We start from the raw sequence: 14,715 nt of genomic DNA, 5'->3' as shown, positions 1-14,715 counted from the left end.
ACAGCATTTTGAAAATAGAAATCTTTTGCGTAATTATAAATGATTTTATCAGAATATTTGATCAATTTATGCATCCCTGATGAATAAAAGTGCAACACAGTGTATGATCACTAACACTTGATAGCATGTCAATCACATCTATTTGATACTCGTTACATTTTTTTTAAGTTATTTTGGCTTTTTAAGTGTCAAAAAAATCTCTCTTAGTTTGAATCTTCTGGATGTTTTTGTTGTTTTGAAAATCACAAATAGTGCTGTCCAACAATTAATCGTGATTAATCGCATCCAAAATAAACGTTTTTGTTTTCATAATATATGTGTTTGTTGTGTATATTTGAAGAGTTTATTTGCAAAAACAGATTACTCCATTTTTTTTTTTTATTTTCAAAAACATTTATTATGTTATCATGTTTTTATTGCATTAGTTATTTTTTAACCTGGTCAAAATAACCCAACTGCAGTTTGATTGAGATTAACTGTAATGCACAATGAAAAAACGTGATTTCTGACAATTGTTAACAACAGCGTTATCTGTTTTTGCAAATGAACTCTTTATTTATTGTGTGTATATAAATTCTCACACACATGCGTGTATATATTTAAGAAAAATGTTATGTTTCTATATTCATTAAATTTATATATAATATAAATATATAAATATTTCCAAAAAAAATATACTGTATGTGCGGGTATTTATATATACGTAATAAATATACACAACAACCACATTATGTAAACTAAAACTTATTTTTGGATGCGATTAATCGCGATTAATCTTTTGACAGCACTAATCACAAAGTGTCTCACTGGTGAACAGAGAACGTAAAAATTTGCCTGTATTAAAAATTCCTTTGGAATAGTACAAATTTGTTATCTGCCAATATTATTATTTATTTTTTTTCATATCAATAATGGATATTAAATTGGATTTTTAATATAATTAAATAATTATTTAATTAAATTCTAAAAGTCATTGGAAATTGGATTAGGTCGTGTAAAGTGGGTATAATGTGCACTAATAGTTCACAAATACACTAGGACCTTAGATTTAAAAGGGTAAATGAGGTTCACGTTGATTTTCCGCTCATCTTTCTTTCTCTCAGTTGAAGAAGAGGCGAACTGTATCTTGTGCGACAGCCCCGGGGATCTCCTGGACCAGCTTTTTTGCACCAGCTGTGGGTTGCACTACCACGGCATGTGTCTGGACATCAGCGTCACTCCTCTGAAGAGGGCAGGCTGGCAGTGCCCCGAGTGCAAAGTCTGTCAGACATGCAAGTGAGTTGCTGCCAAGCTTTGCCTTTCAATCTCCCCAGTCTGTGCTGCGTGCCTGCGCTGTTACTCATTTCTGTAGAGCCATCCTCAATAGCTCAGCTTTATTTGCCCATGCATCCTTTGAGGTTGCATTAGTTTTCTTTTCTGTGGAATAAACAGACACCTGCTCACATCTCATGTGGGCTTAATGTATAGTCACTAATTAGACACATTAGACAATGATATGTTGTATATAAACATTTATGGGGTAACATACAGAGTTAAAAAACTGCAGCTGTGGTTGCTAGAACTTTACCGTAAAAAATACAGTAGCAACATGTTAGATTTTCCCTTTTTTTTTTTTTTTTTTTACATTTTATCAACCTACTGAAGTACTGAAATAAATTTGTATCTTTATAATACACACTGACACAAAAACACACATGGTAATGAGAGCCACATGATGAATCAAAGCTCATCACAGAGCTTTTCCAAAACCTGAGGTAAATAGTAATATATCACGGATTCATACAGTGTCATACAAACAAATACTGAACACCATCATGGTAGCACATATAAGGCAACCATTAATTTAACGACATACAATGTGATATAAACCATAATGCACATAGCTGATAACAAAAACAAAGAAGAAACGGTTACTTATATGAAAAAAACATCAAAGGTGAATTCTGGGATATGGTTTTTCACTGTAAATTATCAGAATGGTAATCAGAATACCTTTACTACAAATTTAAAGTACAAACCTCAAGATGCTTTACGCAAAACAAAATATATATTTAAAAAAAAAAAAAAAAATATATATATATATATATATATATATATATATATATATATATATATATATATATATATATATATATATATATATATATATATATATATATATATATATAATTTTTTTTTTTTTTTTTTAAATATCTTAAAAGATGATTTGTTTTTCACTTACAAAAAAACCCTGTAAATTTAAGAGAATTTGACTGAAATTACATTAAGGGCCAGATTTACTAAACAGGGCAAATTAGCTTTAGAGCGCAATTCCATAAGGTGGTTTACTAACAATGCGTACATTAAAGAACACAAACGCAGCCAGATCATTTCCATAATGACCAGTGCAATCTACCAAGAGCAGCGCAAAGTGCCACTTGCTTTAAGATGTGCTTTTTTGGGGCGTTAAATAATGGTGCAAATACCAGTAATTTGACGAGCGCAAATGTTAGTAAATCGCGTTGCGGGCTTCATTTTAATACTCTCCTCCCATAAATTTTGCGTCTGAAAACCCCCTACAAATGCATAATCAATCATTTAAGGCGGAAACATAACTGTGTCCACGCATTTTCAGCGCTAATTCTTTACTGCGCATCTTTAGTAAATCCAGTATTATTTTAACGGCAAAAGATGGTTTGCGCTGCCGCAAGCTGATAGTAAATCTGGTCCTAGATGTCCTATTAGATTTACTAGTTTTTCACCATATATATATATTAAGGGAACTTACCATTAACCAATGAACCAATGATTTTTAAGCACAACATATTTTTTTAGTTAAAATTGCAATTATTCTTACAGTGTAGGAATGTATTCATTAAAAAAATGATGCATTGGTAGAAATAATTTGTTTGATTGATTGTGTTCTTGTATCTTTCAGGGAGCCTGGAGAGGACACTAAAATGCTAGTGTGCGATATGTGCGACAAAGGCTATCACACTTTCTGCTTGCAGCCGGCAATGGACTCTATCCCCACCAACGGCTGGAGGTGTAAGGTATGGGCGACTCTGAGAGACATTATTATCATTATCTCCCGTTTCTTGAATGCAGTATAGCTAACCGTAGCAGTGTGTTTGTAGAACTGCCGGATGTGTGTTCAGTGTGGCACCTGGAGCAGTGATCAATGGCACCACAACAGCCTACTGTGCCAAAACTGTGGCGATCAACAGGACACCACCGTCCCCTGCTTATGTCCCAGCGACGTAGATCCCGACGTCCACAAAGACCTGCTTTCTTGCCATCAATGCAAAAGGTGCATTTCCACCTAAAATCTATAGTCTAGTTCAGTAGCAGTTACACATCCAGAAAGTCCATATGTGGAATCTATTTTTGGATGCAGTGAGAGGGTGAATCATTGGCTGCCTCTTTTTCTTCAGGTGGTTCCACCCAGAATGTGAGCGTCCAGGTGAAGGTCACGCACATCAACAGTCCAAAGAAGATCACATATGTTCCGTCTGTAGAAATGCCGGCTTTGAATCAGATCCTGTGCCCGTGGATGTAGAAGGAAACCAGGCGGAGATTCAATCACATGTGGAAGAAGACAACGCACAGCCAGTTCCATCAAACGATTCGGAGCCTGCCAAAGTTCAAGACGCAGAACCTCACCAGCCTGTCAGCGAGATGCCGAGTGAAGAGAAGCAACTGGATGAAAAACAAATGACGGGTAAGACCCATCATTTTAGTGCCTGAAGTTATCGTTGGATCGTTCTTGGAAGAATTAACCCAATCCATGTGGGATTTATGGTGTTTTTCTTACTCTCTCAAGAAAAATGGTACAAATTCTGTGACCTGGCATTACCCTTTCTAAGAGAACACAATTTAGGATTAGGTTTTATTCTGGTCATTTAAAAAAAATCAGGCATAAATAACACTGATACTAGTCACTAAAATTGTATTTATTTGTTGAAATCTGGAAGCCATAGAAAGAATGCCTTTTTATTTTATTTTTTAATATATATATTTAGTTTCCAGCAAAAGTACTGTTTAATGTTAAACGATTAGTGAACAGGCTGTTGATTCATTAAATGATTAGCTATTTCCTCACAAAAGCTTTTTATTCAGCATAGTGAAGCATCTCCTTCATTGACATCCATTTAAAAAAAACAGCCTCTTGTCTCTTTCACTACCAAAGCACAAAGGCCCGTTCACACCAAAGACGATAACTATAAAGATAACGATATTAGCGTCCACACCAGCGAACGATATCATCTGTTTATTCTAAGCACATGTGCATCTGCCGCTTCAAATTCTCAAGCTCTTTATAGCAGGATGGATTCTGATTGGCTGTCAATGTTTGTATCGTTCATCAGCTGGAAGTGATTCCAACAATATCGTTTCTCTGTGCCTTTATCGTTATAGTTGTGGTGTGGACTCTGCTATTCTTTAATATTGAGAAAAATTTTTAGAACTATATCTTCATCGTTATCTTTATAGTTATTGTGCTTGGTGTGAACGGACCTTTAGTGTTAGCCTTTATGCTTTTTTTGGCTGAAGATTGCAGACAGGCCAACTTCCAGTGGTTTAGCTCTAGCAAAGCCACTGGAAGTTGGCCTGTCCTACAGGCATATTAGCACCTTAAAGGTACATATTAGTACCTAAATGGTACATATTAGAACTTTTCAAAGTGTACTACCCCATTGACAGATTTTCTACCATTTTTTTCCTGAGAGCGCACTATATAGATTACAGATTGGCTGGTATCTAACCTGTTTTTGCACGGCCCAACAAATCTAGTTAGCCTTAGAATGAATCATGTTTTTGGATTGGCTTCTGACAGATTTTTGTGGTTCTGAGATGGAATCTTTTAAGTCTTTATTTGATTTTAGTGTCGTATTAGCTTGGTTTTGGGTTTGGTATCTTTACCGTTCACTTACTTTCGCAGTGGTCCAATAACTGTAAGTTCAGCCCGGAGTCTGTGAAGCATGAGGACAGAGGTTGCTCTGTGAAGCACCCCAGTCCTTCAGGCCAAAAGTTGCTGAAGTGGAAGACTAGGCCAAAGTATCCCATAGGCCCACATGCCTCAGATCTGTCTGGATTAGTCTGGACTGGTCTTGAGGAAAGGGGTATTTGAAACTTGTCCTACTTTGCCTGGGGAAGGCAAATGTGCTTTCGAATATCTGGTGGTTCATTGAAATAGTTTCTTATTAAAGGAAAAATGACAATCCTGTCATCAATTACTCACCCTCACGCCATTCCAAACCCATATGACTTTCTGTGGAGTGCGATTAAATTTTCTGCTTGAAGACTGAAGACCATCTCACTTTGCAGATCTGCTGGAAGTTTTACATTCCTGCCAATCTCCTCCATGTGTAATATACCATCACAGCTGTGTTCAACCAGCTTTGGGTATGCGGTGCATTAACACCCTGCTGTCACTGTACAAATGTTCAGCACAGTGTCGGTAACTCAATTCCCCAACCTTTAGGGGAACAGCTGCCCACAGGCCTTTTCAGCATTATGCGTCCTGGTGCAAATCTCTAGATGCCGAGGTGACAGATCTGGCCTCATCCCACGCTGGGTTCATGGTTATTTAGGGTGCCCCGAATATGTGTGCTTGTGTTGCATGGTATGCTGTTGCTGTAAGTTGAAAAGGTTCAGCAGAGAAGAAACCCCAACCCAACTCTGATTTCACCCTGTGTCTCAGCAGGTCCCTTTTTGTGTATTGCTTGGCTTAGAAACGCAGTATGTTTCCATTATCAGCCTCAGGGCCTTCGTGAGGAATAGTGGCATTGACATTAAATAAACACCAGACCTCCTTTTCAAATGTACTTAGTGCAGTTCCTTCATGGGAACCCAAGTTCAGAAGATGGCTGTCACACTACTCAAACAAACCAAACTTTATAATAGGACTGGGCATTTAGGGTCTTATAAAATCCCAAAAATCTGTTTTGTTTTTCCTGAATTCTGTTTAATGAAAAAAAAGGTGTTGCATGAAATGCACTCATTAAACATTTAACATTTTATACAGTCTTTAAAACTACTGCACAACAGAACTTACATACTACATGAATTAAAAATGTATAAAATGTTAGTATAAATACTATTATAGAGTACATTGTAATTCTGTTTTGGTTATAATTTCAGAATATGTTATAGTAACAACATCTCTTTCTATATCTTTTACCATTTTCCCCCTTTTTTTTCATTATTTTCAATATCGTGGATTTATTTTTGTCAAGAAATATCAATATCGATTTATTGGCCAGTCCTACTTTATAATCTAATATGCAGTATGAAACCTAATTTAGTAAAGTTATTGAACAATTTTTTTAAATTATTTATTTTCCTGTTGAAGTTAGTTACATGGCAACAGGTGGTGATGTGGATGGCAGCTGGATGAAGGTGATGTCTTTGCAGCATCTAGCTTTTCAGAAAGACTTCAAGGCTTCTGCTCATTGGTCTTTGACCCTCACATTGATTTTAGAGAGGCTTGTTTACACCAGAGAGTTAACCTCATTCACCTCTTGAGATGATGCCCACTTGGACCAGTGTGGCTGGTCATTCTCTATTGCTCTGTCGTTCTCCATTACATTACATTGAATTATGTTACATGTCTCGGTCTAACGGTGTTCACCCATCATAGAAAGACCCCATATGTGCCTGATGGATTACGAATTTGAGAATATGTGCTTATTGGACCATAGGTCTTTTGACGTGACCTTGTACCAGAGGTTACCATGGAGACTCCACATTTTAAATGTCTCTGAGACGCAGTGGGTGATCAGATGTGACTGGAGAGCAACGGGTGCAAGCAGTTTATGAAAACATACTGTATCTTTCTCAACTCAAACTTCCTTCTCAGTCCAAAACTACCATGTAAATCTTTTAAATCTTAATACTGGGTCTTTAGGTTTTTAAGATTATTATGGATGGAATTCATTAAAATTCCAAACGATGCAGGTTATGGTTATCATGATTTTCTATCATTTGATATTCTGAGGATTATATTTAACACTGTTTAAGTCAGTGTTGGATGACAGCCAAAGTGAACTAAAGGTAATAATAGAGGAAATGAATATAAGCAATATTTGATAATCTCTGATGCCATTAAATGAAAATAAAATCTAACATTGGTTGATAACCCGTTTCCCGATAACCCGTTTCCGCCACTGAATAAAAAATAAAAAAGGTAATTTTGACACTTTATCTCATAATTGTGTGACATAAACTCGCAATTGCGAGTTATAAAGTCAGAATTGTCAGATGTTAACTCGCAATTTTGAGAACATATCAGCCCCCCCACCCCCCAATTGGACTTTAACTCGCAATTGCGAGTTTATATCTCATAATTCTGGGAAAAAGTCAGAATTGCGAGATTTTTTCTCGCAATTGTGAATTTATATCACGCAATTCTGAGAAAAAAGTAAAAATTGTCAGTTTATATCACACAATTCTGACTTTATAACTCGTAATTGCAAGTTTATATCATGCAATTCTGAGAAAAAAAGTCAGAATTGTGAGATAAAAAGTCGCAATAACCTTTTTTTTATTTATTATGTAGTGGAGGACACAGGCTTCAATAGATATGGTAACAATATATTGTACATCCAAAAAAAAAAAAAGATATGTTATGCCCGTTTAAGTTAGTCCACTTACATCTTGACATCATCTATATCTTTGTTTCCATCTTTCTCAATATGTCTCATAATGAATAGGGTGTATCACCATCTTTTTTCTTTTAATGTCTTCTATTACCCAGAAGTGACTTCATCTGACATGACAGGCCATAAGTAGCAATTGTCACTTCTTTCTGTAATTAAAAGATGTGCTGAATAACCAGACGTGCGAGTCATTATCGTAAGCCCATATCTTCTCTCCATTATAGCGGTCACCGGTCCAGATCAGAATCATGATGTATCACTGCTCTTCTGATTAGAAAGAAACCTACCCTCTAATTACCGTCACCCGCGCTGGACGATAGTCATTTAGTCTTCTGTGATTACGTGATTTCTCTAATGGCAGGTGAACTCTTCCTAGAGGAGATATGAGGTGATTTATCTGATAAGGCTCTCAAAATCAATGGATTTAAGTGGTTGAGGTGGAAATTTGTTGTTCCAGACATGCATTGAATAGAAGAGAATGACATTATAGACAATAAGAGGACAATAAAGCATGTTAGAGTGTAGTCAGAGCCACAAATCAAGCGTACGGCGGGTATATAAGACAACACTGGATAAAATCGACCTAATTAAAGGCGTAGATTTCTTTCAGTACTTTGTACTGCTCAAAGCCATTGTATTCTCTTGAGCACAATGTTTTCTGAACAGCACACATGCCGTGTGTGCCTGTGTTCACACTTGCACTTTTCTATCCTGTTGAGTTGTTTTTCCAGTCCTGTAATTATTTCCACTAGTGCTTGGAGCAGTTTGTATTACGTAACACAAGTCGGGACTGTCTATTGACTTTTTCCCCCCTCCTCTAGAAATTGGTGCAGATGCTAGTGGCGATTTAGCCAAGCCAGAGTGCAGCGAGACCTCAGACCACAGCGCGGAAAATGAGCGGACTTCAGGTACTTCATCTACTCGCTTTGCCTCCAGTGACACATACATGGTTAATGTTATCAAAGATGCTCTTATCTTAACCATAACCACCATTCTTGGATATGTCCGTTTTAGGGGATGTTCAAAACAAGCGGTTTAGAATTTGTTGAAAAATATAGTTTTTCTCTGACAGTTTGATGAACATTTGACAACAACAGCTGAAGACACTCATCTTCCACAAGCAATTAAATAGTCCATAACCATAAATCTTGAAACATTAAATCAGCATAAAACAGCATTTACATCCTATTTTATTTCTATAATTTGAACTGTCTGGGCAGGATGTTCACAAAGAGAAAATTTAAACCGACAGGACCGAATTTTATACATTCATGAAAAGTGGATGTTGCATATTGGCAGATATGGAGCCAACAAAATACATTTTTCATCAAGTTTTTCATCATCAAGATTTTTGGTTAAAATTCATATTAATGTATAAGATCATCATTTCTTTCCTTGTTCCCTACTCCTGTTTGCTTTAATTTTAGAGCCATTAAGCCAATATATAAGACAAAATGTTGAAATTAAGGGAACAGATATGATTGGAGGAGAACAGAAATGATCACTATTTGTAGATTATGTGTTAGTTTGTCTAGGTCAACCAAATAAAACTTTAGAGACATTGGAATTCTTTGGAAAATTATAAGGCTATATAACAAACGTACAAAAAAACTCTGATATTAACCTTTAATTATCAACCATCTGAGGATTTAAGGGGCAAATACAAGTTTAAATCGAGAGAGGATTCTTTGAAATATTTGGGGGTTCAAATACCTAAAGATATTACATAATTATTTGATGAAAAATAATCAGCCACTAATTTCTAAACTTAAATCAGACGTATAAAGATGGAACTTTAACCATATTTAGGCCTAGTCTACAGAATTGAATCAATAAAAATGAATATACTCCCAGATTTTGTTTATACCTTTTTCAAACACTTCCTATAGAAATAAGCAGCATTTTAAAAATAGAATTATATTATAATATATATATTGCAGGAAGAGTATATGCTTGGAAGAGTAAAATAATTTTTTAAAAGGTACAAATAATCAGTTAACTCTCTCAATCAATATGAGCTCATATGATGCATTAATCATGATTTATGAAAGAATTAGTATTTTTGGAAATAGTTTTGGATGTAGTGTAATATGTCAGCTTCCAAAAGTATTTCTGCATTCCTATTCAAGTAATAGTAAAGTAAGCCCAAGTGCCTAGAAAAATTTACTTATTTGTGAAATCATAACAAAATGGCTAGTATTTTTTTTTTAATAATAATAATAACATTATGGTCAAATTTTACCCTCTGACCTACAGTGGAAAATATGTGGTATTTTTGTACATCCTTGAGAAGTCATTTTGAATGGTTTTCTGCATCTTGCAGTTGCGTCTCCTCAGGAGACAAAAGGTCCTGAAGATTCAGAGCCGCACGAGCAGAAACTGGATTCAGCTCCAGAGACGTCCACAGTCCAGCAGCTTGTGTCATCCCTTGAAACAGAGGAGCCTCTAGAGACGTCAGCTGCACTCACAGAAAACGTCTCCCAGAATGAGGATGACAGCAAACCCTGCCTGGAGGAGCAAAAAACCAACCTATCACCCACCAAAGAGCCAACTCCAGCCTATACCTCCCATGAGGAAGAACCTATGGAGGTTTCTTTCACGGAGGAACCTTCCACAATGGCTCATGGACTTACTGTAGAGCCTGAGGTTAGTGCTGCTAAGACCACACCAGGAGTTCATAGCCAAGAGGAAACGGATGTTATGGTGCAGCAGCGCGACATTATTCCCGAGAGCCACACACAGGAAATGGACATCACTATGGATGATGATGAGCGATGTTTGGCCAAGCTGAGTTCACTGGTGGAGGAGAGGACATCGTTACAGCAGCCTCCATTCAGGCAGCCTGAGGGTTTGCCCTCAGTTGTGCATGGGGCATCCCAGTTCCAGCTCCAGGCCCAAACCCAGGCTGTCTCAGGACAAGCCATCAGCAATGTGCCTTCATCCACCTTCATACCATTCACTCCAAAAATCGGCATGGGCAAGCCGGCCATCTCTAAGAGGAAGTTTTCACCTGGAAGACCCAGAGTTAAGCAGGTCAGTCATATACTTTATGATCAGTTGTGTGTTGATTTATTTAATCTGTTGTCTGCAGATTCCTGTATAGTTCTAGGTTAATTAATAGGTATAAGGCTTTGTTCATTTTGGCAAATTTGGTATCTGTCTTAGTTCTATTCCGCAAAATAAACCAGTCACAATTTTGACTTTATTTCTTGTAATTTTCTGAATTTTCATCTCATAAAAGTAATTAGTTAATATCTCATAATTTGACTTTATATCTCAATTTGACATTGTATCTCACAAATGCAGACCCCCCCCCCCCTGTAATTGTGATCATATATCTCATAATTATGACTTTATTTCCTGTAGTTGCAACTTTATATCACATAACTGCAACATTATTTATTATAATTGCGAATCAATTTGACTTTGTGAAATGTGATTTTTTTTTTCTGTAATTGTGACTGTATATATCTCATAATTGCAACTTTATTTCTTGTAAATGTGACTTTATTTCTCATAATTGCAACGTTTTATCCCAAAATGACATTGCATTTCACAAATGCATTTTTTTCCCTGTAATTGTAATCGTATAGCTCACAATTGACTTTTTATTGTAGCTGCAAATTTATATCACACAACTGCAACATTATTTAACATGGTTGTGACTTTAAAGCTCAGTTTGACAGTGTAAACTTTTATTTTCCCCCCTGTAATCGTGACCATATAAAATCGCAACATTATTTCTTGTAATTGCAACTTTATATCCCAAAATGACATTGCATTTCACAAATGCATTTTTTTCCTGTAATTGCAATCGTATATCTCACAGTTGCGATTTTATTTCTCATAAATGTTACTTTAATTGCAATGTTAATTCTTATAATTTAAACTTTATCTCAATAGGCACGTTTCCATTACCCTTCAAATTGTGCAAATTGCGAATTGAAAATGCGCTTAATGGAAACGCGTCAATAAAAACGCAAAAAAAATTTACGCTCACATGAGGTGGTTTTTCAGGCAATGCGACAAATGAATAATTCGCAAAACTGCAATGGAAACAGTTTTTTCGCAATTGCAGCTCACATGGTGAATGTAAAATGTCATATGATCAGTCTTCAATGTACTATTACCTCCAAGAAACACTTAATACGTGGCCGCTCTCAAGTATAAGGGGCTTTGCCTGCCATTCATGCTTAGACAATTTACACCGCACACGTCTGCGGCGCAGTGTGGCTCTGATACGGCCACCGGAGTTGATCTCAGCCACTCTAGTCTCCGCACTGCTTTTGTAAAGATACATGCACACGCCTCCTTCGATTAAATATAGGCAAAATCTGTCAAAATCCCATCAAATTCCATTGCCATGACTTATTGCGAGAGGAAAAAAATTATGTTTTTGTCGCATAACATCTGTTAATGGAAACGCGGTCATTTTGCAATACTTTTTTATCGACATTTATAAATTATCGCCAAAGTTTTGCGCAAATCTATAATGGAAACTCACCTAATGTGACATTGTATCTTACTAATGCAAATAAATCCTGTAATTGTGACCTTATATCCCACAATTGCGACTTTATTTCTTGTAAATGTGACTTTTATTTCTCATAATTTTAATATTATTTTTCGTAATTGCAACTTTATATCTCAAAATGACTTTGTACCTCACAAATGCTTTTTTCCTGTAATTGTGACCGTATATCTCACAATTACAACCTTTATTTCTTGTAAAAAAAACAAAATCTCATAATTGCAACGTTAATTCATGCAGTAATGACTTTTGCAAATGTATTTCTTGTAATTGTGACTAATTCTCGTAATTGCTACATTATACCTCGCAAATGCAATTAGCCGTTTCATTTTTTTAGTCAGAGGCAGAAAAATGTTTCCTCATGTTTCAGTCTCAGACATGATGTCTACTGGAAATATTTGTGATTTGTGCATAAAAGTTTGATTTTGTGCTGGAACAACTTTCCGTGAGTTAGAAGCTTTATTATAGACTAAATGTTTGATAAATTGGATGTTTTATGAAACGACACAGGCTTCAAATATCAATTCAAAGAGGATTATTTCAGCATTAGCCATCTCACATACATGTCATACTCCGCCATCAGATCATCATTCATGCATCACGTCCTGCTTCTAAATGTGTTTTCCTGTTAACCAAACACACTCTAATTCATAAAGGCTGTGTCCGAAACTGAAGGCATCTTAGTAGACAGAAAATATCACAACTACATCCCCAAACAAGCTCATACACGCATTAGCATATTTGGTTAAAAGCCGATGCGTTAATTTCACTTCAAGCAGCTTTACGTTTTAATTGAGCGAGTCGTAATTCACAGCCATCATTGTGATTTCCGGATGATCGCTAAGTATTAATTAACTTTATAGCCACAAACGGATTAATTAGAGGAATTAGGCAGCTGTAAGAGGCCTGCTTTTTTGCACTCTTCGTGTGCTGGAGTCATGTGATGTCATGCTGACATAATCACATACATTTGTAAACAAGACAGCGAGTGTCTCTGTTGTCATGGCAACAAAAATAGCACAAGCCTTCTGATGCCAGCCAGGCCTCTCAGTAACACTTCAGTATAGAGACCAATTCTCACTGTTAACTAATTGCTTATTAGCATGCATATTACTAGCATAATGCCTGTTTATTAGAACTTATAAAGCACATATTAATGTTTTTTTCTGTGTGACCATATTTTACATCCCTTAATCATACCCCATACCTAAACTTAAAATATTCATATTAGATTATTATATACTACTAAATCTAATTAATTTAATGAGCAATTTAAGGGTAATTAAATTAATATTATGTAAATTAATAATAATAATTAATATAAGTAAAATAAAATAATTTCAAGCAGTAACACAAACAAGGAGAGTAACAAACTAAAGTAACATTAATTTAAATGTTTAAGGTCAGTAAGATTTATTATTATTATTAATTAAATCATCATAAGTTTTATTTAATATTTCATTATTCATAATGCATTATTTATGAAATTATTGAGGGTAAAGGGACAGTAAAGACATGTATAAAGTTACAAAGACTCATGTTTTAAATGATTGGTGTTTTGTACATTTTGTAACAGAAGTATTAAGCAGCACAACTGTTTTCAACATTAATAGTAAGAAATGTGTCATGAGCATCAAATCAGCACATTAGAATTATTTCAGAAGGGTAAATTACATATAGATTACATACAATAGAAAACAGTTATTTTAAATGATAATAATATACCATAATATTGCTGTTTTAACTGTATTTTTGCATCCCTGTTAAGTATTAGAGACTTTCAAAAACATTCAAAAAATCTTACCGACCCCAAACGTTTAGGCCTTTAAACCTGTTTGGACACAGTCAGTTTTTTTTTTTCTTTTTAATTCTTGACCTTTAAAAATCGTCTCTTAAGGCACTGATGACATTTTTAAAGCACGTCTCATCTTCTCAGAGCGGATGATGCAGTTTCGCCGGTTCTTTCCATCATTTGCGCATGCTGTCTTTCACTTTATTTAGACTGACAGAAAACATCTCTTACACATATACAGATTACAGTAGAAGGAACATTTTTGTTTGCATGTTTGAGAGCAGTATAATTGAATGTATTTTTTCAGGAAACGCTTTGTCTGAGATGTCATGTTTTGAGTTCATTCACAGCTCTGATGTGTCATGTTCTCTGTTAACCATGTCTGTGTTGTACATGCATGTATCTGTATGTTTCTATGCTGGCTGTACTGCTTAAGTTGTTGCATGTTCTCGCCCACATCTCCTCCTCTCTCTCTCTAACCCACCCCATTTTCAGGGAGCATGGAGTGCGTCCCGCAGACCGAGCTCCCCCTCATGGTCCCTTGACCCAACTGAGGGCTGGGACGGGCTAAAGAGCAGGCAGCCCCACAGCATGGCCGCCTGGATAATCCGTGTGGTAAATACAGCCAAATATTACACAGCAGCCCTGCAGTGGTTGTTCAGCTAACACCGTGTCTACACCGGACATGACAAAACTAAACTCTTCTCATTATAGTCAATCAAGCTGTCTGCACTGGAAATAACATATTTGGTTTG

At 35.9% G+C, this 14,715-nt stretch overlaps 2 protein-coding genes across 2 annotated transcripts in view; both read left to right on the top strand.

Annotated features, from left to right (window-relative positions):
- LOC306846144 (tyrosine-protein kinase JAK1-like) overlaps positions 1-14,715 on the top strand; it is an 830,156-nt gene that overhangs the window by 218,841 nt on the left and 596,600 nt on the right. The gene's annotated exons all lie outside the window — the stretch shown is intronic.
- LOC306845908 (histone-lysine N-methyltransferase 2C-like) overlaps positions 1-14,715 on the top strand; it is a 112,985-nt gene that overhangs the window by 47,709 nt on the left and 50,561 nt on the right. Inside the window, exons 9-15 of the mRNA XM_079378922.1 lie at positions 1,104-1,275; positions 2,918-3,032; positions 3,117-3,289; positions 3,414-3,700; positions 8,459-8,545; positions 9,961-10,670; positions 14,456-14,575. Coding sequence (XP_079235048.1) covers positions 1,104-1,275; positions 2,918-3,032; positions 3,117-3,289; positions 3,414-3,700; positions 8,459-8,545; positions 9,961-10,670; positions 14,456-14,575 — 1,664 coding nt within the window. The remainder of the gene's footprint in view (positions 1-1,103; positions 1,276-2,917; positions 3,033-3,116; positions 3,290-3,413; positions 3,701-8,458; positions 8,546-9,960; positions 10,671-14,455; positions 14,576-14,715) is intronic.

Source organism: Barbus barbus (genome assembly GCF_936440315.1).
Source record: "Barbus barbus genome assembly, chromosome: 26".
Taxonomy (NCBI): Eukaryota; Metazoa; Chordata; class Actinopteri; order Cypriniformes; family Cyprinidae; genus Barbus; species Barbus barbus.
This window is presented reverse-complemented; position numbering and strand designations above follow the sequence as displayed.